This window comes from Lithobates pipiens, unplaced genomic scaffold (genome assembly GCF_037356315.1).
Source record: "Lithobates pipiens isolate NorthernLeopardFrog02 unplaced genomic scaffold, aLitPip1_a1.2 Scaffold_13, whole genome shotgun sequence".
Taxonomy (NCBI): domain Eukaryota; kingdom Metazoa; phylum Chordata; class Amphibia; order Anura; family Ranidae; genus Lithobates; species Lithobates pipiens.
Window position 1 is genome coordinate 345,083,342 of NW_027507718.1, and position 24,231 is coordinate 345,107,572.

Here is a 24,231-nt window from a genome sequence, read left to right on the forward strand (position 1 = left end):
TCGAATTCCCTTCCACAGGTGGTGGGTTGCAGTGGGGAGCGATAGTTTAAAAAAAACGATTAGATAAGCACCTGAAAGACCACAAGATATCGGGTTATACAATGTAATAGTGAATTAAAATCACACACATGGGTTGGACTTGATGTACTGGTGTCTTTTTTCAACCTCACCTACTATGTAAAAGCCACGGAGGATACTGCTTTGGCCACAGTATGTTCTGGGCGTCAGAAGTCCTCCTCAGGTGGCGGTTTGTGATTGCGTCTCCCTCCCCTCAAGTGCATTGCTTTAAGACATTCCATATAGTCATTATTATGGTTTTGTGTCCTGTGATGTATGATAAACAAAATAGGATTTATTCATCATACTTGCCTGTAAAATCCTTTTTTTGTCTACATCACTGAACACAAAGGTCCCTCCCATCTTTTTTGGGATATTCATTGCTTTGCTACAAAACTGAGGTACTTCCTGTGTTGGAGGACTTTCTGTTTGACTATCTGTCAGTGTCCATTCACCTATATGTGGCGTATAACCCATATGGTCATCATTATGGTTGCTCTGTGTCCCATGATGTACTCCAAGAAAGGGATTTTACAGGTATGACGAAAAAAATTCAAATATTTTTTATATCTATACATCTCTCTCTCACCCACATACACGCACATATACATACACTAAGTCAAGTTTATAAAAAAAACTTTCCATATGCTGCTATATGCACAGCATGAATGCACCCTTGTCTAGTGTCAACTGTTTAGCTCCCATATTTTTCTCGTGACAGATTAAGTTTAACATGGCACTCTTCAGTGTACTACAATGGTATTCACAATTCAAAAATGTACCTTGGGGATTCGGTAATATATTTGGGAGGTTGCAGCCAAAAAGCTTGGGGGAAATGCATGCCGCTGTCAAATCGTCATGAACCAGAAATCCCCAAGACATTTTCCCACCACTTTTATGCGGTCTTAAAGGGGTTGTACTCGTTAGCTGTTCCTAATAAATTGACCGAGTATAAATGCTAAGTGTCTGCATATTCTACTTGTAAAAAATTTAAATAGTACTTGTCGCCGGCAATACTTGTTTATTAAACACTTACAGTGCCTTGAAAAAGTATTCATTCCCCTTGAAATTTTCCATATTTTGTTGTTACAACCAAAAACGTAAATGTATTTTATTGGGATTTTATTTGGTAGACCAACACAAAGTGACACAAAATTGTGAAGTGGAAGGAAAATGATAAATAGTTTGTAGAACCACCTTTTGCTGCAATTACAGCTGAAAGTCTTACCTTTTTGGGTATGTCTCTACCAGCTTTGCACATCTACAGAGCAAAATTTCTGCCCATTCTTCTTTGCAAAATAGCTCGAGCTCTGTCAGATTGAATGGAGAGCATCTGTGAACAGCAATTTTCATGTCTTGCCACAGATTCCCAAATGGATTTAGGTCTGTCTGGACTTTGACTGGACCATATGGTTTGATCTAAACTATTCCTTTGTAGCTCTGGTTGTATGTTTAGGGTTGTTGGCCTGCTGGATGGTGAACCTCTGCCCCAGTCTCAAGTAGAGGTCGACTGATATGGGTTTTTCTCTGGCCGATGCCGATATTTAGAAATCGCGGCGGCTGATGGCCAATATATGATGCCAATTTTTTTGGGCTGATATTTTAGGCCGATTTCTCTCCCCCCCCCCCTTCATCTCATAAAATCTAACATTTAAACACCTTTCACACTGGGGCATTTTTCAGGCACTTTTGGGATAAAAAATAGTGCCTTTAAAGTGCCTGCAAAACGGCTCCCCTGCAGTCTCAATGTGAAAGCCCCGAGTGCTTTCATACTGTGGTGATGCACTGGCGGGACGTTAAAAAAAGTCCTGCAAGCAGCATCTTTGGAGCGGTCTACACCGCTCCTCCACCACTCCTGCCCATTGAAATGAATGGGCACCACTGCTGAAGCGACTGCAATGCGATTTGGCAGCAGTGTTTCACGGGCGCATTTAACCCCTTTCCTCGACCACTAGCTGGGTTATAAGTGCCCCACTAGCAGCATTTTACTGTCAACGTCTGCCCGCTCCAGTGTGAAAGCAGGCTCAAGTAATAAGCGATACTGAATTTCTTACATTTAAACATTAAACAAAACAAACCTCCAATCAGTTCACTTGTATGTATAATTTAGATTTAATGTATAATTTATTTTTTTAATCACAAAAACAGGTGCTCAAAACTTTTGAACGAAAAAAAAAAATGGCCAAACTTTCCGGTTTTATTTATTTTTTTTAAAAATCATTAGTGTATTTTTTCCAAAAAAACTGCGTTTGAAAGACCGCTGCGCAAATACCGTGTGAAATAAAATATTGCAACAACATTCCCTAGGGTCTCTGCTAAAAAAAAATATATATATATATATATATATATATATATATATATATATATATAATTTTTGGGGGTTCTATGTGATTTTGTAGCAGAAAATACAGGATTTTTACTGGGTAAGCAACAAGTGTCAGAAAAGATTTAGTCTTTAAATGGTTAAACTGAGAACTCTACACACTGAGCTCAGTTCATTGAAGAAGAAACATTGTATCTCTTTGATCTTTTCTTGGCAGACTGCCCAGATAAGAGACAAGTCTCCACAGATGAGTTCAGGCAACTTGCATTGACTTCTATTACAGAAGATATAATCAGTCTTTTTTATCAGTACAATTGGCCGATTAATTAAAAAACGCCAAATATCAGCTGACCTCTAGTCTCAAGTCTTTTGCAGACTAACAGGTTTTCTAAGATTGCCCTGTATTTGGCTCCATCCATCTTCCCATCAACTCTGACCAGCTTCCCTGTCCTTGCTGAAGAAAAGCACCCCCACAACATGCTGCTGCCATCAGCATGTTTCGCTGTGGGGATGGTGTGCAGTGTTAGTTTTCCGCCACAAATAGCATTTTGCTTTTAGGCCAAAAGGTTCAATTTTGTGTCTCATCTGACCAGAGCAACTTTTTGCATGTTTGCTGTGACCCCCACATGGCTTCTCGCAAACAAGACTTCTTAAGGCTTTCTTTCAACAAAGACTTTCTTCTTGCCACTCTTCCATAAAGGCCAGATTTGTGGAGAGCACGACTAATAGTTGTCCTGTGGACAGATTCTCCCCCCTGAGCTGTGGATCTCTGCAACTCCTCCAAAGTTACCATGGGCCTCTTGGCTGCTTCTCTGATTAATGCTCCCCTTGCTTGGCCTGTCAGTCAAGGTGGGCGGCCATGTCTTGGTAGGTTTGCAGTTATGCCATACTCTTTCCATTTTTGGATGGTGGATTGAACAGTGCTCCGTGAGATGTTTAAGGTTTTCTAACAAACCTCTGAGGGCTTCACAGAACAGCTGTATTTATACTGAGATTAAATGACACAAAGGTGGACTCTATTTACTAATTAGGTGACTTCTGAAGGCAATTGGTTCCACGAGATTTTGGATAGGAATATCAGAGTAAAGGGGGCTGAATACAAATGCACTTTTCAGATATTTGTAAAAAAAAAATGTTGAAAACCTTTCATCATTTTCCTTCCACTTTACAAATGTGTCACTTTTTGTTGGCTTATCACATAAAATCCTAATAAAATAGACTTAAATTTTTTGGTTGTAACATAACAAAATGTGGAAACTTTCAAGGGGCGTGAATATTTTTTCAAGGCACTTCACATGCAATATTTTTAATGACAGTGTTATGACAATACAAAGATTCAGTTAAATCTAGAATGTTTCTTTGACAGAAATGTACTTGTTGAGGGCATAGATTCTCACCTCCTAGCGTGGAAAAGAAAATTACTTTTTCTTTTTACGCCACTAAAAACAGCTTAAACCGGCATGCAGAAAATTACAAGGACTCAATAGGAGCACTAGAAATGATACACTTCAGCACAATGAGTCATAAAAGATCTACTTCAATACTGCAGTCCTCTTACCTTAATTGTCCGGTCGGCTGAGCCTGTGACAAACCATTGGTTTCCAGGTTCAACAGCTATGGATCTCACCCATCCTAAGTGACCACTGATGACCTGTACAAAAAAGCACACATATTTGTTTACATCAAAGCCGATACATGAATTTATTGTTGTATTTCACAAATGGTAATCTGTGTATTAGGGACTGTGATAAGTCTTTTCTGCTTAACTACTCAGATAAGCTTGGTACATTTTGGAATGTCTGCTGTTTCCAATCAGACTAGATTTAAAAGTGTGGAAATGGCAAATAAAAAAAATAAAAAAACAAAAGCACACATACTTGCTCACCCATGTCCTCCGCTGGCTCTACCCTGAGAACTGAGTGATCAAACACCGGTGATCGTTCAGTTTTCCCCCTCTGCTGTGAGTAGAGAGCAATGATTATCAATCATTGCTTTAGCCCGCTCTCAGCTGAAACCGGTCACAGGACTGTAGAGAGATCTGCACTTCTGTGATCCCTAGAAGTATAGCCAAAAAAGCTTTGGCTATAGTTTTCTTTAAATCCATGTTTGCACTGAGAGAAAGGGCAAGGTTATTGTCCCAACAAGCAGAAAGCACAGTATGTATATGATGCAATGAACAAATATACCTGCTCCCAGGTATATACTATATATATATATATATATATATATTTGCAATATAGAAAAACAATGTTTAGAAAACGTTGACATCAACACCATCACCACAGTTAAAAAAAAAAAAAAAAGAAGAGGTTTATTACCCATAGAGGGACAGTGGGCCAACTAGGCATTCCGAAATGCAAAAGCTGCCAAACTAGAAATTAATTTTACTTGCATAAAGTCAGCTCACATTAGTGCAGGATATGGAAACTATGGCTCTTAACTGCTTCCCGACCACCTCACGCAGATTATACTGTGACAGAAGGGCACGTGCAGGCAGAATCACGTACCTATACATTGCCCTTTAAGAGGCGTGTTGCGGGCGTACCGCTGGGAGCTTCGGAAGCGTGATCGTGGGTGCAGAGGACTCTATGTCCATGGGGATATCCGTGATTGTCTCATGGAGAGGAAGAACGGGGAAATGCTAATGTAAACAAGCATTTCCCCGTTCTGCCTAGCGATACTGTCACTGATCACAGCTCCCTGTAAGTAGTCGGTAGCGGTGATCAGTGTTGTGTCACACACAGCGCCCCCCCCCCCCCCCCAGTTAGAATCACTCCCTAGGATGAACTTAACCCATACAGTGCCTCCTAGTGGTTAACCCCTTCACTGATAGTCACATTTACACAGGAATCAATGCATTTTTAATTGCACTGATGGCTGTATAAATGTGAATGGTCCCAAAATCACACCAAAAGTGTCCGATCTGTCCGCTATAATGTTGCAGTCACGATAAAAATCGACGATTGCCGGCATTACTAATAAAAATAAATGCCATAAAACTATACCCTATTTTGTAAACGCTATAACTTTTGCGCAAACCAAACGCTTACTGCAAATTTTTTTACCAAAAATATGTACAAGAAAACGTATCGGCCTAAACGGATACTGATACTGATATTATAGCAAAAAGTAAAAAATAATGTGTTTTCTTCAAAATTGTCGCTATTTCTTTGTTCATAGCGCAAAAAATAAAAAACGCAGAGGTGATCAAATACCACCAAAAGAAAGCTCTATTTTTGGGGAAAAAAAGGACATCAATTGTTTGGGAGCCACGTCGCATGACCGCGCGATTGTCAGCTAAAGCGACGCAGTGCTAAATCGCAAAAAGTGCTCTGGTCTTTGGCCAGCCAAATGGTCCGGGGCTTAAGTGGTTAAAGTGGAACTTCACTCTTTCAATCAACATTGTCTATTTTTAATCCTCGTGCTGGCATTAGTAACTAGATGATATGAAAGTATATCATATTTACTTGTTTTTTACATTTCTACTGTTACTTCCTGGTTTCTTGCCTTGGCAAATGTTGTCATACATCCCAGAAGTCTTCAGGAGGGGGCTGTCTCATTTAAGCATGCAGTCTAGGCCTTTGTACCCGAGCTAAGGGCAGATGGATTTTAGACAGTATCACACAAATCATCTGCACTTACTCCTGATGGCCTCAGTCAGAAATGCTAGGGGTGTTTTGTAGGGTGATTTCTCAGTAAAATAAAGCGTGGAGACAAGGATGGATGCTGGAGTTTGTTTTCAATGTTAAAATTGAATTAGGATGTGCTGGAGCAAGTCCAAAGAAGAGTATTAAAATTAATAAGGGGACTGGGGGACCTCAATTAGAAGGAAAGACTACAAGCACTAAATTTATTCTCATTGGAGTAGAGACGCTTGCGAGGAGACATGATAGCAATTTACAAACACCTCAATGGTGATCCCAGAGTAGGAAAAAAAAAAAATTCAGTCCCAGGGAGTGTAAGAGGATATGGAGGCACACAATGAGTTTGGAGGAAAAGTGGTTTAACCTTAAGCTGTGCAGGGAGTTTTTCACGGTTAGGGCGATAAGGATGTAGAACTCTCTTCCACAATTGGTGGTGCCAGCGGGGAGTAATGATATTTTTAAGAGACTCTTGGATGTGCATCTTAAAGAACACAACATACAGGGATATGGGAAATTATTGACGATACACCTACACAGGTTGAACTGAATACACTATTGTCGTTATTCAACCTTACCTACTATGTAATAAAGTTGATCAATAGTAAAAAATAAAAAAATCTCCATTAATGTATGTAACTAGAAATATTGATGATGTATTGTTATTCTGAACATCTGAATACATTCAATTATATTATCTTCAAGAACACAAACTAAATTATCATGAAGGTGTTTATTGTTACCACTTTAATGTAAGATGTCTTCATCCTAGAGAACTATAAGAAAGGCTATAAGAAGTAAAAGGTCGCCAATATTTGTAGATTTATGGCTTATGATCAATATTTACAATTCTAGAAGGTAGTAGAAGACATAGTTATAATAAACAGTGGAGTGGATAAGGTTGAAAAAAGTCACAGATCTAACAAGTTCAACCTCCGTGCAACCTCTGAGTGTGAGTTGTATGTGTTTAAAAAAAAACAACCCCTACAAGACATGAGCCAATACTCACTCTGTACAGTTTCCAGGGTGGGTGCCACTGTGGTTTTGGCATGGTTGGGGCTTTTTTTGCTAATGCAGAGTTTTTTGTTCCACCAGATTCCATGGAAGCCTAAAAAAAATAACAAAGAAAACCTTAAAATGTAAATATCACAAGAAAATATGAGGATTGGCACTTCTAGAATCATCATTCTGTAACAGGTAGTGTAGATCAGGGATGTCAGGGAAAGACTAAAAGTCCTTATTAGTGTACTTGTTATGGAACAGGGACTCAAAGTATTAAGCAACAAGCTAGTATTTTAAGATTATAGAAATTTGGCAGCCTCCTTTAAACAAAAGTAGCTACTAAAATTTAAAATTACAAAAGCAAACCCTTAAAGTGGTTGTAAATCCTCCCCCACAACTTTGTCCCATGTGAATCAGCATAAAAAACCCAAATGAACACTGCTTGTAGATATCTCCTTACTTGCTTAGTAATCCTTTTTGTTCTTTAGAATGACATCACTGAGCATGCCCAGATCTCCCCTGATTTACTGCACACTCTCTATGCCTAATCTATCTGTTATCAGGACTTCCTACAGCACAGCACTGAACTCCCAGCAGGCTGCTAATCACTCAGAGCTTCCTTCTACACACCATGTGACCTCACATACAGTGTAAGGCAGGGAATGGGACAGCAGTACTGCAGTCTTATCAGCTGATAGGACTCATACGGGCAAACACTAGGTAATCAACACAAGTAAATACTATGAAATAAACAAGTCAGCAATGAACAGGGAAGCAGGGTTGCCATAGAAACGTTGGATTGAGAAGAAGGCTTGGTTAACAGTACAGGAAGTGCTCAATGCAAGGACAGAAATACACTCCACTGTGGACTCAGAAAATACTTAAGATGGCGCTGCCTAACCCCTGGAAACAAGTTTTTTAAAATGTCTTTAAACAGTAAGTAATATGCGATTTGAGTTGGATTACAGTGGCTATAGTTTGAGAATTACTTATTATAATGGACTAAATGAAAAGAAGCATCAGAGTGGGAGCGTTTACTTCCCCTTTAAGCCTAGCACAGATGGGCCAAATGTCGGGTAGTTCAATAGAAACCGGCCAACCTTAGGCCCATGTGTATGGCAGCCAGTACGGCTGGCTTCTGTCAAAGAGGCATGACCGATAAGGTCTGAGAGCTCTGATAGGTGTGTTCTGGTGGGGGGTGTCCTCCTGTTAGAACATATTAGCTCTGCGGGGAGATCAGCACACTAACATTGGATTGTTAGTACAGAGGCTCCACATGAGCTGTCCGTTTTTTTTCATGCAGCTATGCATCAATGTCCACAGAAGCCAGAAAACCTGCTTGGTAAAAGAAAGATGAAAGACTTGGTGGATTAAATGCAGAATGTATGATAATGATTCAGGACATTCATAGCTTAGAGATCCAAAATGAGGCAAATGTTCCCTTTAGGAACTGTAAAAAACCCTAATAGCGTCCCGACACATGAGCTGAGGTAATGACAACTTGGTGCAGAAGACCTGAGAGGGCTCAACAGAGATCTGCTAATCTGTGCAGTGAGACAGGATATTTAGAGGAGAGAAACAGGAAGGGTGCAGGGGAAAGAACTGCAGCTTGTAATCCTGGTATACCACTTCCTGCACCAAAGTGTCTGGGATGTAAGCTGCTCAAATATCCACAAAGGTTAACAAACAGACTATCTAAAAAGTGGGGGAACACTGTCATGTAGAGGAAGGTTTGTCTCAGGAAGACTTTGCAGTCTTTTCCTTGGGTTTCACCTGCTGAGGAAGATGGGTGCTCTTGCCACTGGTATCATCCTTGATACGTTATCAAGAGTAGATCTAATACTTTAAAGGCAGATCAGGTGCTTCTTGTGGGTTAAACAAAGTGTCTACACATGTGTACGGACAGGAAAACCTTGCAAGAGATAAGCCAGAAAGCCTCCAGCAAACTTTTATAACTGAAGCTTAAAGTGAAGGTCATTTGCTCCATGCGTTCTATAAGCAAGAAATCATCCACAGCAGGAATTCTGCTCAGTCATCGCTAGGCACAATAGGGTAACAGCCATGACGAATGAGGAACAGGCAAGCCCTGGTGGCAGGAACAGAGCTCTAGAGAGGTCTCCCAATATTGGATTAAAGACAATTGCATCCTCTACCAGTAAGGTAGTAGCTTTGTCAAGACCGAAACACTGCCAGATCCACAGTAGGGTAAACTGACTTTTACAAAATCTTCCCCAAATGGTTATAATGTCTTTGCAGCCTTAGGGCCCCTAAGGGACCAAACAATGAAAAAAGTACCAGAAGAAGCAACAAGAAAAATTCTCTAATTTCAGAAGTGCAGAAGAACCAGCCCCCCAAAGGAGAAAAAGGACCCAAATGACAGGTTGGACTCCAGAAGCAGGGGGCAAGATGTAGACATCGACACCATCAGGAGGTGTACTGTAATAACCAGTAATATGAAAATCGTTCATCTGCCCCTACCCTTGTGCCCACAGCTTATAAATCTTTTTTACATTAAAATATTGCCACTGTATACCTTTTTGACTAATCTGTATACCATGGTCACTGATTAACTGCACAGTTTCTCCAGTGCTGAGAGGTCAGGTAGGAGGAGATTTCCACTGCAGCTTGTATACACGCCCACATGTGTGATGCCAATATGTGACCTGGCTATTTCCGAGAACAAGTAAATGTGCTCTCCAGCATTAAAAAAACACAACTGAGCATGTGCAGGTTGGTGACTGCCTGTGTTATCTGGCTTTCCCCAGACAGACAGTGCAGGAGGGAAGGATCTGTGCATGCAGGATATAACAGCCCTTTTACACAATGCAGAGGATTAACCCCTTAAGTTCCACAGTGAGTATAACAAAGCATGCTATGCTGCATATACAGATTTATTTTACTGTTGTGAGTTTAGTAACACTAAGTATTTCTGCCTGTTTTTACAGACCACAGGCACCTTGCTTGCGTCCAGCCAGTGGGGGTTTCCTTAACTCTGGCTATTTTTATCCATTTTTTTTTATTATCTTCAAAAGCATGCTTGCTATCAATAAAAAGAAAAAAGAAAAAACACAATACTGATATATCCTGCATGTTCGGATTACTGTAAAATAGAACAGATATCAGTTCAGTAGTGAGACTCCCAAGGGCTGCTAATGCTGCAACTTCGTTCTTCTGAGAGCCATTACTGACACCCAATGTTCATGTGTACTTTTCCCAGCATTATTTCTCTGCCACATGGTGTTTACCAAGCTAATGTAATCTAGACTAACATTACCATTGATAGGCCAGGGGGCTGTGAGCGTTCAGGAATTCCAGCATGTCTGTAGATATCTCCAACACTAGCAGCTGTGCGTTGTGCATCTAACCTGTTTATAGACACAAAGATTTCCATCAAAATAAATAAATTGTATAAAAATGATTCAGTAATCTGTAGAAACAAAAACAAACCTACTGTAAATGGGAAATGCAACTGTACTATTAATCAAATGGGGAAAAAGAAAATCCTATAAGCCGTACATCACTGCAAGACCCTGTACGTGTGTGATGACTGCCTCAGGCCAGGCCATGCCCTGCAATGCATTTCACTCCACCCCTGGAGCTTATTAATGGGGATTTATTGGAATTTCTCTCTCCCATTTGACTTTTGGAACTGGGAGGAGCTCCATCCTTGCCTGCACTCCCAGTGGTTTGTCATAGGAGGACCCAGTGGAGTCTTGGGCGGCACCTGCGATTGTGGTTTTGGTTAACAGTGTATTATTAAAGGGGTTGTAACGGCAGAGGTTTTTTTTAGCTTTATGCATTAAGATAAAAAGCCTTCTGTGTGCAGCAGCCCCCCTAATACTTACCTGAGCCCATCCAGATCCAGCGATGTTGCAGGAGTGTCTCGGCTGTACGGGACTCCCCTCCTCATTGGCTTCTAAGTTCTAATGAAATTGTATAGTGTTTAAAGTGACTATAAAAGGCTCAAGTTTTTTTTCTTTTACCTAATGTTTGAAGGTAAAAAAATTTTTTTTGGGTGTAGCTCCCCCTTATACTTACCCGATTCCCATCTTGATCCAGTGATGTGCATGAGAGTGGGTGCTCTCCAGGGCCTCTCTCTTCTCACTTTATCTAACAGCAGCAGGAGGCATTGGCTCCAACTGCTGTCAATTACAGCCAGTGAGCCAATGAGAAGAGAGCGGTGGCAGGGTCGAGCCACACTCTATGCGTGAATGGACACACAGAGCGCAGCATGGGAGCGAGGTTTGCTACTGGGGGCACTCAGCATGGGGGAGGAGCGAGGAACACCAGCAGGGTACCCGAAAAAAAGAGGAACAGGTTGACTCTGAGCAAAACTATTGCACAGAGCAGGTAAGTATAACATGTTTGTTTTCTTTCCTTTAGAATTACTTTAAATATAAACTACGCATAAATATAGAAAGCATAAATAAAATGTACATGTACTTGCCACATATTGCCTGCCCACGCTCAATACAATAATAGATGAGGGGATGGATCTCCAGGGAGCCACACATTAAGACAAGACCCACTGTGTTGACAAGTGTCAGTCTCAGTCTTGACCCGCGCCAGCCACCCCAACACATTTTGCCCCGCCCACCAGAGCTTGCTCGTTGGGGACATGGCCCGGCGGGAGTCCAGGCTGAGACTGCCACTTGTTCACACAGCGGGTTCCCAGGACATCTAGCCTCTAAGCCATGGGTCTTCAAACTACGGCCCTCCAGTTGTTCAGGAACTACAATTCCCATCATGCCCAGTCATGTCTGTGAATGTCAGAGTTTTACAAAGCCTCATGGGATGTGTAGTTTCGCAACAGCTGGAGGGCCGTAGTTTGAGGATCCCTGCTCTAAGCAGATACATGTGGTAAATCAGCAGCAAAGAGGGACATAAAATGTATACAACAGAGAACATCTTTTTGTATGAGGAATTTTTTTTTTTTTACCATAAAAAAAATAAAAAAAAAATAAAAAAAAATTTAACCACACTTTGCATTTCAAGAAAAAGAGGAATATGGACTTGCTTGTAAATTCCACATCTTGGAATACAGCACAAGACACTGGCAAAGTATTTATAGACCCAGAATTATAGGTCCGTAGCTTCAGGCGATTGGATACTGGAAAAAGTTTCAAGGACATGCTCCCTGGGCACCTTCCCTGTAATCCTACCCCTACTGCATAAATCCTCAGTCAAAATTCCTCTTAACCGTACAGTACAGGACCGAGGCAAAGTATTCATGAACCCTGGGACATGCCTAAGCAATGATTGAAAAGAATGGGCAACAGCTAGGAAGAAATAACAGACCTTGCGGATTCAATGCAAAATTTGGGGAATCTGAAAGTATTTGTTAAGGGATTTTAAGCCAAGAAATGGATGAATTCCACTGATTGGCTTTGGCACCATGAAGCAGGTTTGAACAGAATTCTGTGAACCCGTCTGGTGGAGGTTCTGGCCCTCCTACTCCCTGGGACTCTCAGGGCATTCTGGCAGTTTGTGGTTGATTTTAGAGAAGAAAGCAGTGAGGGGCTAAAGCTTTGAATTTTTTTTTTGTACCCCATAGATGTTCCAGACATGCGGGTCCAATCTGGTTTGCTGTGACCCAGAGAGAGGCAAACTGCAACAGTGAGTGAGCCCCCCCCCCCCCCTCACTGGGAAGAGGACTTTGGGAAAGATTTGGTGGGCTGAGTCTGGTGCCGAAAGGAAGGGCTGAATTTAGGATTTAAAGTTGAAGCCTGAGCAGTGTGGAGAGGCACTCTGCATTTTGAGGAGGTAGGGGTTCCTAAAGAGGGGGTTTTGGAATCTCTCTGTGTAAAACCTTCCCCCCTGTGACATGTTTGATGACTTTGTCAAGTGCCTCCTTAAAAAGGGGCATACGTGTTCAATGCTTTTTACAGGCAGTTTCAGCAGTTCAGGCTATGAGCCACATTTCTGCAGATGTTAATAGAGATTAAAGTCATTATAATTGCAGATAATTGTTTTATTAAAGCACAGGATCCTCTTGGTTGTTTCTTTGCTCTAGGTCAAGTTAGATGCAGATCAACATACTGAAATTACAGCAAAAGCTGGTTGCAGGGCTGGGCCTGCCAGAAAAAAAGTGAGCCTTTAGAAGCATCTCAAACTTTCTGCATGCAGAATCCTTGCACAAAGGTACATCTTCAATCGGTACAGCAAGATGTCTGTTGACTGAGAATGTGGGATCAATTGCAGGAACAGACAACTTTTTAAATTAATTTTCCATTTGATAGAGTTCAAAGATTTTTGTTGGCGTAAAAACCTTTTCTGGAGTGATCCAATAATCACAGATTGCCCATTTTATTTATTCACGAGAGGACAATGTCTTAACCACATTTGCAGGTCTCTTTGTACTTAAATCGGTCTCGCGAGACAAAGGAGAATCAAGAACTACAGTGCCATGGCTTTTGAGTACAGTAACAGTGAGCTTATCCACATTAGCAAGCATCTTGTGTGAAGCTGCGGATTCAGATTTCAGAGAGTGTTGGGGGGAAAATAATCTTCCACAGCCTCCTGTAATACTGCCACAGGTAGAGGTGGAGGAGCTGGTGTTTTGTTGCCCTGGACAAAGATGGCTATATTAAAGCAATTAGTTGGAATTGTGACATAGATGCAGAAATTTCTACTTCGTCGGGTAGGTTGCTTGTTACATGTCTGAGAGACAGAAACGGATACAGAGAACGGTGTTAAAAATTAGTTCCTGCTTCAGTGCAAGGAAAGCATGGTCACTGAGGTTGAGGGCTGTATAGCTGTTCAGCAGGGCGAATATTCATCTGAGATTTAGCCATGGCTCATGCCACAGCTACAGAGGAGGGTATTCCCCTATGGGGTTCTCAGTGAGAAAGGTGCAAAATATAGGGTAAGCATGTCCAAAAGAAGTACGCAGCAACCTGGGTGTAGAACATCTTGTAACAATTACTTGTGGCAAAAGAGCTGTAGAAAGTACCTTATAAGGGCTCCAGATGGAAGTGGATGAACTGTGATGAGATGTCACACCTGGTTATGTACCTAGAACTGAGGGTCCAGGCGATTCAATTTCAGTGCTGAATTTGAAGAGTTTACACATTCCAAACATAGCCCTTTTTTTTTTTTTAACAGTCAGAAATACAGGATGATCCTGCCTAATGTTGGACTGCTTATAAAGTCCGGGCTTCACCCATCATGGTGGGCATAATCCCAGAGGGGACTCAAGGTTTTGGGCTTCATAGGGATGGACCATAATCCTGGACCTGTATAGTATCCTAGCAACTGACAACAACATGATGTACTAAGTGCCAAGGTCAGCCCAAGCAGGATCCAATGCCAGGAGTATTGTTGATAATCATCTATTATGATATTAAAAGGAAGTGAAGGAGATAACTGAAGAGTTGAAGAATAGAAAGAAAATAATAAAATAACCAATTAGTTAACCTAAGAGTGATTTTGCCACAAGAGAACAGAGGTCCATCACCTTAGGCACTAGCAAAAAAAAAAAAAAGAGGATTTACAGAATGATGAGAAGTGCCCAGGAGGCATGTCCTTGAAAGCTTTGCCAGTGTGTAATCACCTGAAGTTAGGTGCCTAAAATCCATGGTCTAGTAATGCTTTGCCTGTGTTCTGTGCTGAATGATTAAAATATTTCATTATGAGATTACAGTTTCTCTTTAGCTTATTAAAAGGTCAGGTGCAGTTAACATAACAGGATAAACTGTACACCAGACTCTACAAAAATTTTATAAAATTTCACACCAAAGATGCCTTGAAATTCTTGGTTTTTTATTATGGGGCTTAGCCAAATTAGTAAGCCATTTGCACTAAATTGTGGCCCCAGAAAATGCTAGCGTGGGGACAGTGAACAGCCATGGGGGAATTATGATAGTCATCTGACACACATCAAAGTGCAGATGGTGAATATTATTAATTGCTGTCAGTTACTTAGTCCCTCAGCACATTTCCTGAATTATAGCTACACCACTGTGCTTGGATGGCTTACCATTAGGATCAGCCAGGCAATAAAAAATAATTCAGAACAGCAAAAGTAAACTTATTGGCTAGGAAAACAATAAGCAACATGGAAAATTACATACGGTAAACAGCAAGCAATGAAGTAATCTTGACTAGTCAACACAAATATTGTTTCAATCATTTACTATACCTCACTGCAATATATGTAATATGCAAGATAAAGTAGTAGAAATTCCTCAGGATAGCTTAATAAACATGTACCTCGATTGTGAAGGTGGAAGTGCCAGAGCCAGAGACTGTGCGGCCGATTCACTAGGCATTCTCTGGATCTGAGTATCGGCCGTCAAAGCAAGACCTAGGAAAAGTGGGGATAACAAATTTACATATAAAAAAGGCAGTCTGAAGATGGCTTTGCACACCTTACATGGAACACATTTTGCCTCTTACTGGTCTGTATATCTGTGAGTTTGGAAGTGTGGAGTATGTACAGTATATGGCAGTGCTTTGTGTTTAGAATCATAGCTCCTGAGCATAAGAAGCATACCCATAATAAAAAGCTGTTGCCAGAATTAGTAAACAGTACATCTCCTCTTTTTACTAAAGGAGTTCATTGAACACTTCCCACTGATATGACATGCAAAAAAGCAGGAGTAAACAGAGAGCGACAGGCAGATCAAGTACAGTAGCAAGTATTAGACATCAATCACAGGCATACTGTAACATCCGAGTATTATACTTCTAGTGAATAAACTTAACACCTTCCCGCCTGGCCAATAGCAAATTGACAGCCGAGCGGTGGTTCAGTTTTCCTGACTGAGCTGACGATCTAAGGAAATCCAGTCACTACTCCTGCAGGTCCCCATAAAATGCTAGTTGCCAAGCTATTTCTGGCTTGAATGTTATGCATAAATCATGTGGAAAGTAAAGTTAAAATGAGGTTAACTTGTTATCTAAATACCTATTCAAGAACATTGATCAAAGTATTATGGATCACCATGCCAACCAATCAGAAGGAGAGGTCATCAATGGCAGTGAATGTATGCCCTTATAGTACAGGTATCCTTTAAAGAGAGCTAGAGAAATCCATATGTTTTGCAACACATTTAAATAAAAGAAGTTCATTACCTGGGCCTGATGGATATGGGTGTGTTCCAGTTATCATGTATTCAGAATCGAGGCCTAATGAAATATAAAATAAGAATGAAACAGAGCACAAATATGCATTTCTAATTTCCTTCCACTATATAATATTTAATGACTTGTTGTCAAGGCCACTTTTGACCTTTTTCAACTACATGTTAAAATTTTTGCTAGAACAAAAATACTTTGTTATAACCATGCCAGTGGTGCAGCAGAAAACACATAGAACAGTGATAAAGGTATGTGGTTCAGGCATTTAGCAAAGGAAGGATTGGGGGCAGGAACAAATAAATCCATCCATTTATTTTACTCATCAGCAATCAACAGAAATACAATTAAGATTCCTTAATATGTACCACTGACACAAGCTAAGGATTGCAGGAGAGTCCTACTACCTACCTGCCAGGTATAGGTGACCATGTCAGTGTCTCTTGTGTCTGCACCATCCCTAGATTAAAAGCCCTTTGGCAGCTAAGTGCCATGCAGGTTTCAACCAAATAGTGTAGCTTTCCTTCTACCCCGAGTAGCCGATGCTATATAATCTAGTCAGCTACTGTATAAACATTAACACCCACCTCCTATATAGATTACCAATAGCTGATATCTATGTCAAGTCACTATAATATATAGCAACTCCTCTGCCAAAGGCAAATAAATAAGAAGAAAATTTCCTAATATTTAACTGCCATATGCATCATTACAAGCTTGTAAGCCCTCAGGGTTTTAGAATATATTATATATATATATATATATAATTGGGACCACCGAAAGGTTTGCAGGAAAGTCTTACTACCTACCTCCAATGAATCTGCACCGTCCCTACTACAGTGATTAGAAGCCCCGTGGCAGCTAGGTAGTTGTCCTACAATTTCCACTTAACTGGTGTGGTTTTCCTTTCAGCCTCGGTACTTACAGCCTGCCTGGCTCCGTTCACGTGTTTCCACTGCACCTGTCCCAACATTGGGTCACTGCTCATGGTGGAGAGCTCCTCCCCCTTCACTTTACCAGCCCACGTCCGTCAACTGACTTTCTCCTCCAGACAGTTTTAGCCTCCCAATATGGCATCTGTCTCTCTCTAGCCGAGAACTCAGGCGAGAGGTCCACTTTGATGATAGGTCAAAACTGGAAGTGGCGGGCCCCCCTCCCCCACAGTTGCAGAACGCCAGCCGCCCGCAGCAGGGCAACAACTTTATGGGGGCGCCAGACCGATTTGCCTCCTGGCCCAGTCCGCCCCATAAGACTGTCGCTACACTAAAACTGTAGCGAAAGCCAGCGGGAACTCTTTTTATGTCCCCCCATGCAAAGTGCCAGCCTATGCCAAGATATAGCGTTGGAAACAGGAGCCATTTGCTCCTGATGCAATCAATCAAATCCAGTAAGGAGAGAGTAGGGGGCAGGGTCAAGCCACGGTATATCTATGGATGCACACAGCTAGGCACTAGAGTGAAGCCCACACCTGTGGGCCTATAGCAGGTAGCTTGCTATAAGGGCACACTCAGAAAGGGAGGAGTAGACAGTGCTGGCAGGGGACCCCAGTAGAGGAGGTAAGGGGCCACTCTCTGTAATACCATTCTACAGATCAGGTAACTATAACCACTTTTTTTTTTTATTCTAGGGGGGGAAAAAAGCCTTTACAACCACAATAAATGTCCCAAAGACCAGCTTTTGTCTCCGCCAAGTGGAAAAGAGGGCACTCAAGATGATAGGTTTCATGTAAAAAAAAAAAGTTTACAGAAAAAAGTCCCGTAGCTGTTGTTTTTTGACAAGTACAATTGTTCAAATAGATTTATTGACAAATACAACCACGAAGAACAAGAAATCAAAATAGTTAAAAAGTTCAATAAACCTTGATTAGAAGTATAGTGCTCATATGCATCGCCAATGGCAAGCTGAACCTTTTCGCGGGTTTCTTTAGGTGTGGGCATGTGTAGCACAGGGCCGTATTCAGTCCGTAATTTCACAGACATCTTTAGCTTGTGACTAGTAGAAATGGAACAAAAAAATCTTGATCAGCAGAAAATATAACATTTATTAATTTACTTTTGCATTGACAGTCTTTCTCTAGACAAAAAGCGAGGAAAAGTCTGGAACAGGGAAACGGACACCAATACAAAGCCGCATTGGCAATTAGCAATTCTACCTCACTTCCTATCTGATGAAACTATAGTCACCATGCATTTTAGACTATATGACAACTTACCAAATACAAAACCAATAACCCACATATACTTTCTCTGGAATGCATTTTCAGTAGTACAGGGCTTGACAAATTTGCTTGGAATCTAGGAGCCAGCTTAAAAAGTTAGGAGCCAGGTCGGTAACGGCGATCCGGACCTGTCCCTGGCCTGACATGGAGACGAGTGAGGGGAAGATAGCGCCGCAGCCCCCCCCCCCTTTTTTTTTCCTTAATTAAAATAATTTTTTTTTTTACTTTTTACAAAAAAAATAATAATTATATATATATATATATATATATATATATATATATATATATATATATATATATATAATTAAATTAATAAATAAATTAATAATATATATATATAATATAATGAGAAGCCATTTACCAGCCACCACACTCACCGTTGGGCAAAAGGCGCCAGATGATGCCCGCAATCACTTTGGGAAGGAAATGTGAAAAACAGGCAGGGGAGCTTCACTCCATTAGGAATTAGCATTATTGGAATAGGGTGTAATTTCTACATCCACCACAAGATGGCGCCAGACTACCGAAAGATTTTAGAAGGCCGCAAAGCCGCGGCCTCAATTACTGGCCGGCGCGGCCCGATGCAATTGCGCGGCGGAGTTCGGGGTCCAAATGGAGACGGGATACCCCAGCAGCGTTGCCCCAGTCGCCAGGACACGAATTCTAGGCGCAAATGCAACCAGGCGCCCGGGGTTTGTCGAGCCCTGCAGTAGTACATATACTTTTTTGATCATTTATTTCATATATACAAATTATTAGCGTTAGCAGATCCAATTAAAGCAATAAAACTAACTACATACTGTATTTATGATTGTATAACATGCAGCTTCTCAATTTAAGAGCGGAGTTTGAGGGAAAAAAACTTTTCAAAATAAACCACTCTATAGCAAAATAATGGTCAGTGCCCATCAATGCAGCCTAATCTGTGCCCATCTGCAGCCTCAATGCAGCCTGATCTGTGCCCATCTGCAGCCTCAATGCAGCCCCAATGCAACCTGATCTGCGCCCATCTCCCATCAATGCAGCCTTACCATCTCTCATGCAGGAAATCACAGAGTCGTCATCTCCTGTTTACTCGGCTCTCAGTCGGCAGTCACATACACAGTACCGCCTCCACCATCGGCATTGGAACAGCTCCTATGATTGACACTGGTCCGATCCCGGAGGCAGGACTGAGTGTGACGTCAGAGCCGATTATACAGGAGATGACGGCTCAGTGAATTCCGGAGGCGCTCGTCCCCCTCCGAGGTACACCATCAGTGTATAACACGCACCCGTGATTTGACCCCTATTTTCAGGGGGGAAAAGTGTGTGTTATACGCCGATAAATACGGTAATTAAAATACAGATAATTAAACACCTAATTGTTTAGATACCTTTTGTGTTTTTGAAAGCGTTTACCTCAAAATATATTGTTAGGCACAGAAAAGCTTTTGCCTCCATTTTTATTTTTAGCTGCTACCCCTAGGCAGTACAGTACAACACACTACAACATTTTAGTATGGTATCCTAAATTATACAGTAAATTTCCCCATCGCTGCCAAAAGAATGAGAACATTGCTCTAGCAGGGATACAAGGACAGATATACACTATGACATTTTTTTTTTTTTATCTGATAACAGATCGATCTACGTATTTCTTATTATAATAAAGAAGAACAGGAAGAAGAAAACAAGCAGTTTGATGTAGGCAAAGTTCTTCAAGGTGTCAAGAGATAGAGAAGTAGTCAAAAATGTAAGTCCCCATCTCTTCTCAGGAAAAAGGAGATAGTGGGAAAAGGGGGTTTTAGGTGCCAAAACAAAAAAGTTGTAACACATCAATGTCTAAAAGCCACAAATTTTATTTATACAATATAAACAGTGCTTTGATTAAACATAATACAAAACGCATAGAATACATACATATAGCAATAAATTGAACACAATTTCTTTACTGTCAGAAAATGTGTTAATTTTGTTATTTACTGCTATATGTACATTATCTCACAAAAGTAAGTACACTCCTCACATTTTTGAAAATATTTTATTATATATTTTCATGTGAAAACATTGAAGAAATTACACTTATATTGTTTATTAGCTATTCAACTTATCGCTAATGAAACATGGGTCCTGAAAAAGCCCTTTTGCTTGGGCGAAATGCATTGAGCCATATACAGCAGAAATTACATGCACCAAGACCACACTTTGATTGAATGGAATGGTTATATCATATCATATGTTGACAATGTCGATATGTTTCAATGATACATATTCTTTTAAATTAATATATTTTTGTATAAATAAAATTTGTGGCTTTTAGACATATTGCATTTATGTTTATAAGGAGAGGAGAGAGATGGGACTGAGTGAAGTACACAGAAGTAAATGGATTGGTCAAGTGACTAAAAAATTTTTTTAATTTATTTATATTTCACAAATCATACATTGTTTGCAAGTATTTTGGGCAACAGGCCTCTAAAAAATACTTGGGGCAACATGCCTCGTACGATAAATAAACATGTATTGAGTAGTTTTGAGACCTTAGTAAGTAAATTAACCAAAAGTTCAGATTATGTAAAAACTTGATATTCCATGATTACAATAAAAAGAAGGTAATAATTCAAGGCTCTACACGTTTCACGGCGCTATAGCCGCTCATCAGGAGCAAGTACCATGGAATAGATATTTGCATCCGCACACCATCTGGGTGGCATCGAGGATCGCCAAAAAAAAGACCGCAAAGTGAATCCCCCAGGTAGCACAGTAGCCTGCATGGATGGTTGCAACCGCCAAGAACACCTCCAGAGTCGGTGAGTGCAATGGGTGTGATGTAAACATTAATGATTGAAAGAAACCCCAAAGGGGACCCAAGTGCGGGGATGGCCAGGCGCTAATCGCCGGACGGCTGAGCCGTCTAGGTGAAAGCTTTTCCTCCCTCCACTGTTGCATGCACCTACGTGGCTCTGGTGACAGGACGTAGATGGTGCGTCTGCCCAGGCATCTCCCGTTGTAGGTTCACACATTCCATCTTTCTCTCTCACTAGTATGATCACACTTACGTGGATCGACTACGGTCCTTCTCAGTTGACATAGGTACACAACATGTTCTTTTTTCTTTTTTTCACTTTATTTGCTCCTTTTTTTCTTGCACCATCCATCCATCAATACTGCAACACTTGTTTACAATTCAAATTTTTATACTTTATTTCACTTAGGTCCCCTTTGGGGTTTCTTTCAATCATTAATGTTTACATCACACCCATTGCACTCACCGACTCTGGAGGTGTTCTTGGCGGTTGCAACCATCCATTCAGGCTACTGTGCTACCTGGGGGCTTCACTTTGCGGTCTTTTTTTTGGCGATCCTCGATGCCACCCAGATGGTGTGCGGATGCAAATATCTATTCCATGGTACTTGCTCCTGATGAGCGGCTATAGCGCTGTGAAACGTGTAGAGCCTTGAATTATTACCTTCTTTTTATTGTAATCATGGAATATCAAGTTTTTACATAATCTGAACTTTTGGTTAAAATTTACTTACTAACTAAGGTCTCAAAACTACTCAATACATGTTTATTTATTGAACTGTGATTTATATTGTACGAGGCATGTTGCCCCAAGTATTTTTTAGAGGCCTGTTGCCCAAAATACTTGCAAACAATGTACGATTTGTGAAATATAAATAAATGTAAAAAAAATTTTTGTCACTTGACCAATCCATTTACTGCTGTGTACTTCACTCAAAGTCCCATCTCTCTCCTCTCCTTATAAACTACTGACAGGGATGGAGGCTGGCGTCCCTTTGATGCTGGCCTCATTTAAAGTCCCAAAATGCACTTTTCCTATATTTATATTGCATTTATGTGTTACATCTATTTTGAGAGGAGGAGAGGTGGGGGACTTACCTTTTTGACTACTTCATTTGTACAAGGGATTGTGCCAGTTATCTGATTGGTGGGTCCCCCACCTAATTATCCAAGATATAGAGAATATCACGCATGCAGTTAGCAGTAGTTTTTATTTTATTGAATAGTATTTTTTTTACCATGAAAAAGTTTTACCACTCATTTAATTGGTTTCAACAATAAAACGAGTGAAATAAACATACCTCAGCATTTATAGCCAATTGGACAATTCTGCCATCTTAAACCAAGCAGGAATGTAAATTCTGCATAGCCAATTTTGTGATTTACATACACTGTTCACATTGCCTAACCAGACCACTGACACGGGTTGATTTACTAAAACTCAAGAGCGCAAAATCTGATGCAGCTCTGCAAGGTAGCCAATCAGCTTCTAACTCTAGCTTGTTCAATTAACCAGGTCCTGCACGCTATAGCCGAAAGGCGGCTACAGTGCAGGCTTATAATGCCTTCCTTCGGACTCTGCTGATCACAGATTGGGGTAAAGGGCCAATCACAGCGGCCCTTTACCAAATGATCAGCTGTCAGCCAATGACAACTGATTACAGGATGTAAACAGTAGCAGGTTATCAGCTTTTGTTAACAGAAGAAAGCCGATAACTGGCTTCAGTTAAAGAGACATTGGTCCCAACATTGCCCACCAGCGCCACCTATCAGTTCCTCCCAATCAGTGCTTTCAAATCAGTGCAGCCTTCATCAGTGAAGGAGAAAAATTACCCATTTGCAAAATTTTATAACTTAAAGAGGAGGGCCGGTTATACAAAAAAAAAAAAAAAAGTCAGCAGCTGCAAACACTGCAGCTGCTGACTTAATCAACACACTCACCTGTCCAGGGTGCCCGCGATGTCGGCCGCCCGAGGCCGACCCGTCCCTCGGCGCTGCCATTCCTTGTAAGGGAAACAGGCAGTGGAGTCTTACGGCTTCACTGCCCGTTTCCTACTGCGCATGCGCGAGTCCCGCAGCTACTGCGCATGCGCGAGTCCCGCAGCTACTGCGCATGCGCGAGTCCCGCAGCGCTTTCTGAATGGGACGCGCTGTGTTCTGGAACACACAGTTCCCAGAACACAGCGCGACTCATTACCCAGAAGACGCCGCGGCGAAGACAGAAGACAGAAGATCTCCGCGGAGGAGGAAGAGGAAGATTAGGAGAAAGTGCCTAGCAACAGGCATTTCTGGTAAGTAAAAAAAAAAATTTTTTTCATTTTTTTTTTTTTTATATTTTTTGTAATTTTTAATATTTTTTTGTTTTCAGGGTGGCCCTCCACTTTAACTAAGAATTTATTTTTTCTAAAATTTCTGCCTTTTTTTATTTGTTTAGCAAAAATAAAAAAACTCAGAGGCGATTAAATACCACCAAAAGAAAGCCCTATTTGGTGAAAAAGTAGTGTTGCATGACTGCGCAACTGTCATTCAAAGTGTGACAGCACTGAAAGGTGAAAATTGGCCTGGGCAGGAAGGGGGTAAAAGTGCCCAGTTGGCAAGTGGTTAAAGAATGAGTTGCCCTTTAAAAATAAATAGTAAATGCACATCTTTTTGCAGGCAACAAAAACTGTGCATTTATTTTTTTATTTGGAGCCTGTAAAGCATCCCGCCCACAATCAGACTGCGAGTGCCATGCAGGGCTCCTGCAGAGCTTGTCTGCGTATAAGTCTTCTCGTACCTCATATGGGCAGGCAGATACACACTGACTAAAAGAATAAACTACCAAAGCGCTCAAAGGCTGTTGGTACTTTTAGCTTCCCATTCACAGACCACTGAATGAATGACGTGGCCAGCAGGCACCCAGAGAACATGCCTGCTTGCTGTCACTGGGGGGAGGCTCCAGCTGCTGGAACATGTTACATATTCCAAAAGGTGAACTTATCCTTTAAGTGTTGACACTAAAACCTGGAAGCCAACAGGTTACTATACAGAGCTGCACCAGATTTTGCACTCTCCAGTTTTAGTAAATCAACCCCAAAGTCCCTAATTAAGCAATTAATCCTTCTTGTTCAACAATTGAGCTTTC

General features: G+C 41.1%; 1 protein-coding gene across 1 annotated transcript in view; it reads right to left on the bottom strand.

Moving 5' to 3' along the window:
- PLRG1 (pleiotropic regulator 1) overlaps window positions 1–24,231 on the bottom strand; it is a 97,918-nt gene that overhangs the window by 41,674 nt on the left and 32,013 nt on the right. Inside the window, exons 3-8 of the mRNA XM_077477071.1 lie at window positions 17,960–18,093; window positions 16,099–16,152; window positions 15,235–15,328; window positions 10,298–10,388; window positions 7,031–7,129; window positions 3,939–4,031 (exon numbers count right to left, since the gene is read on the bottom strand). Coding sequence (XP_077333197.1) covers window positions 3,939–4,031; window positions 7,031–7,129; window positions 10,298–10,388; window positions 15,235–15,328; window positions 16,099–16,152; window positions 17,960–18,093 — 565 coding nt within the window. The remainder of the gene's footprint in view (window positions 1–3,938; window positions 4,032–7,030; window positions 7,130–10,297; window positions 10,389–15,234; window positions 15,329–16,098; window positions 16,153–17,959; window positions 18,094–24,231) is intronic.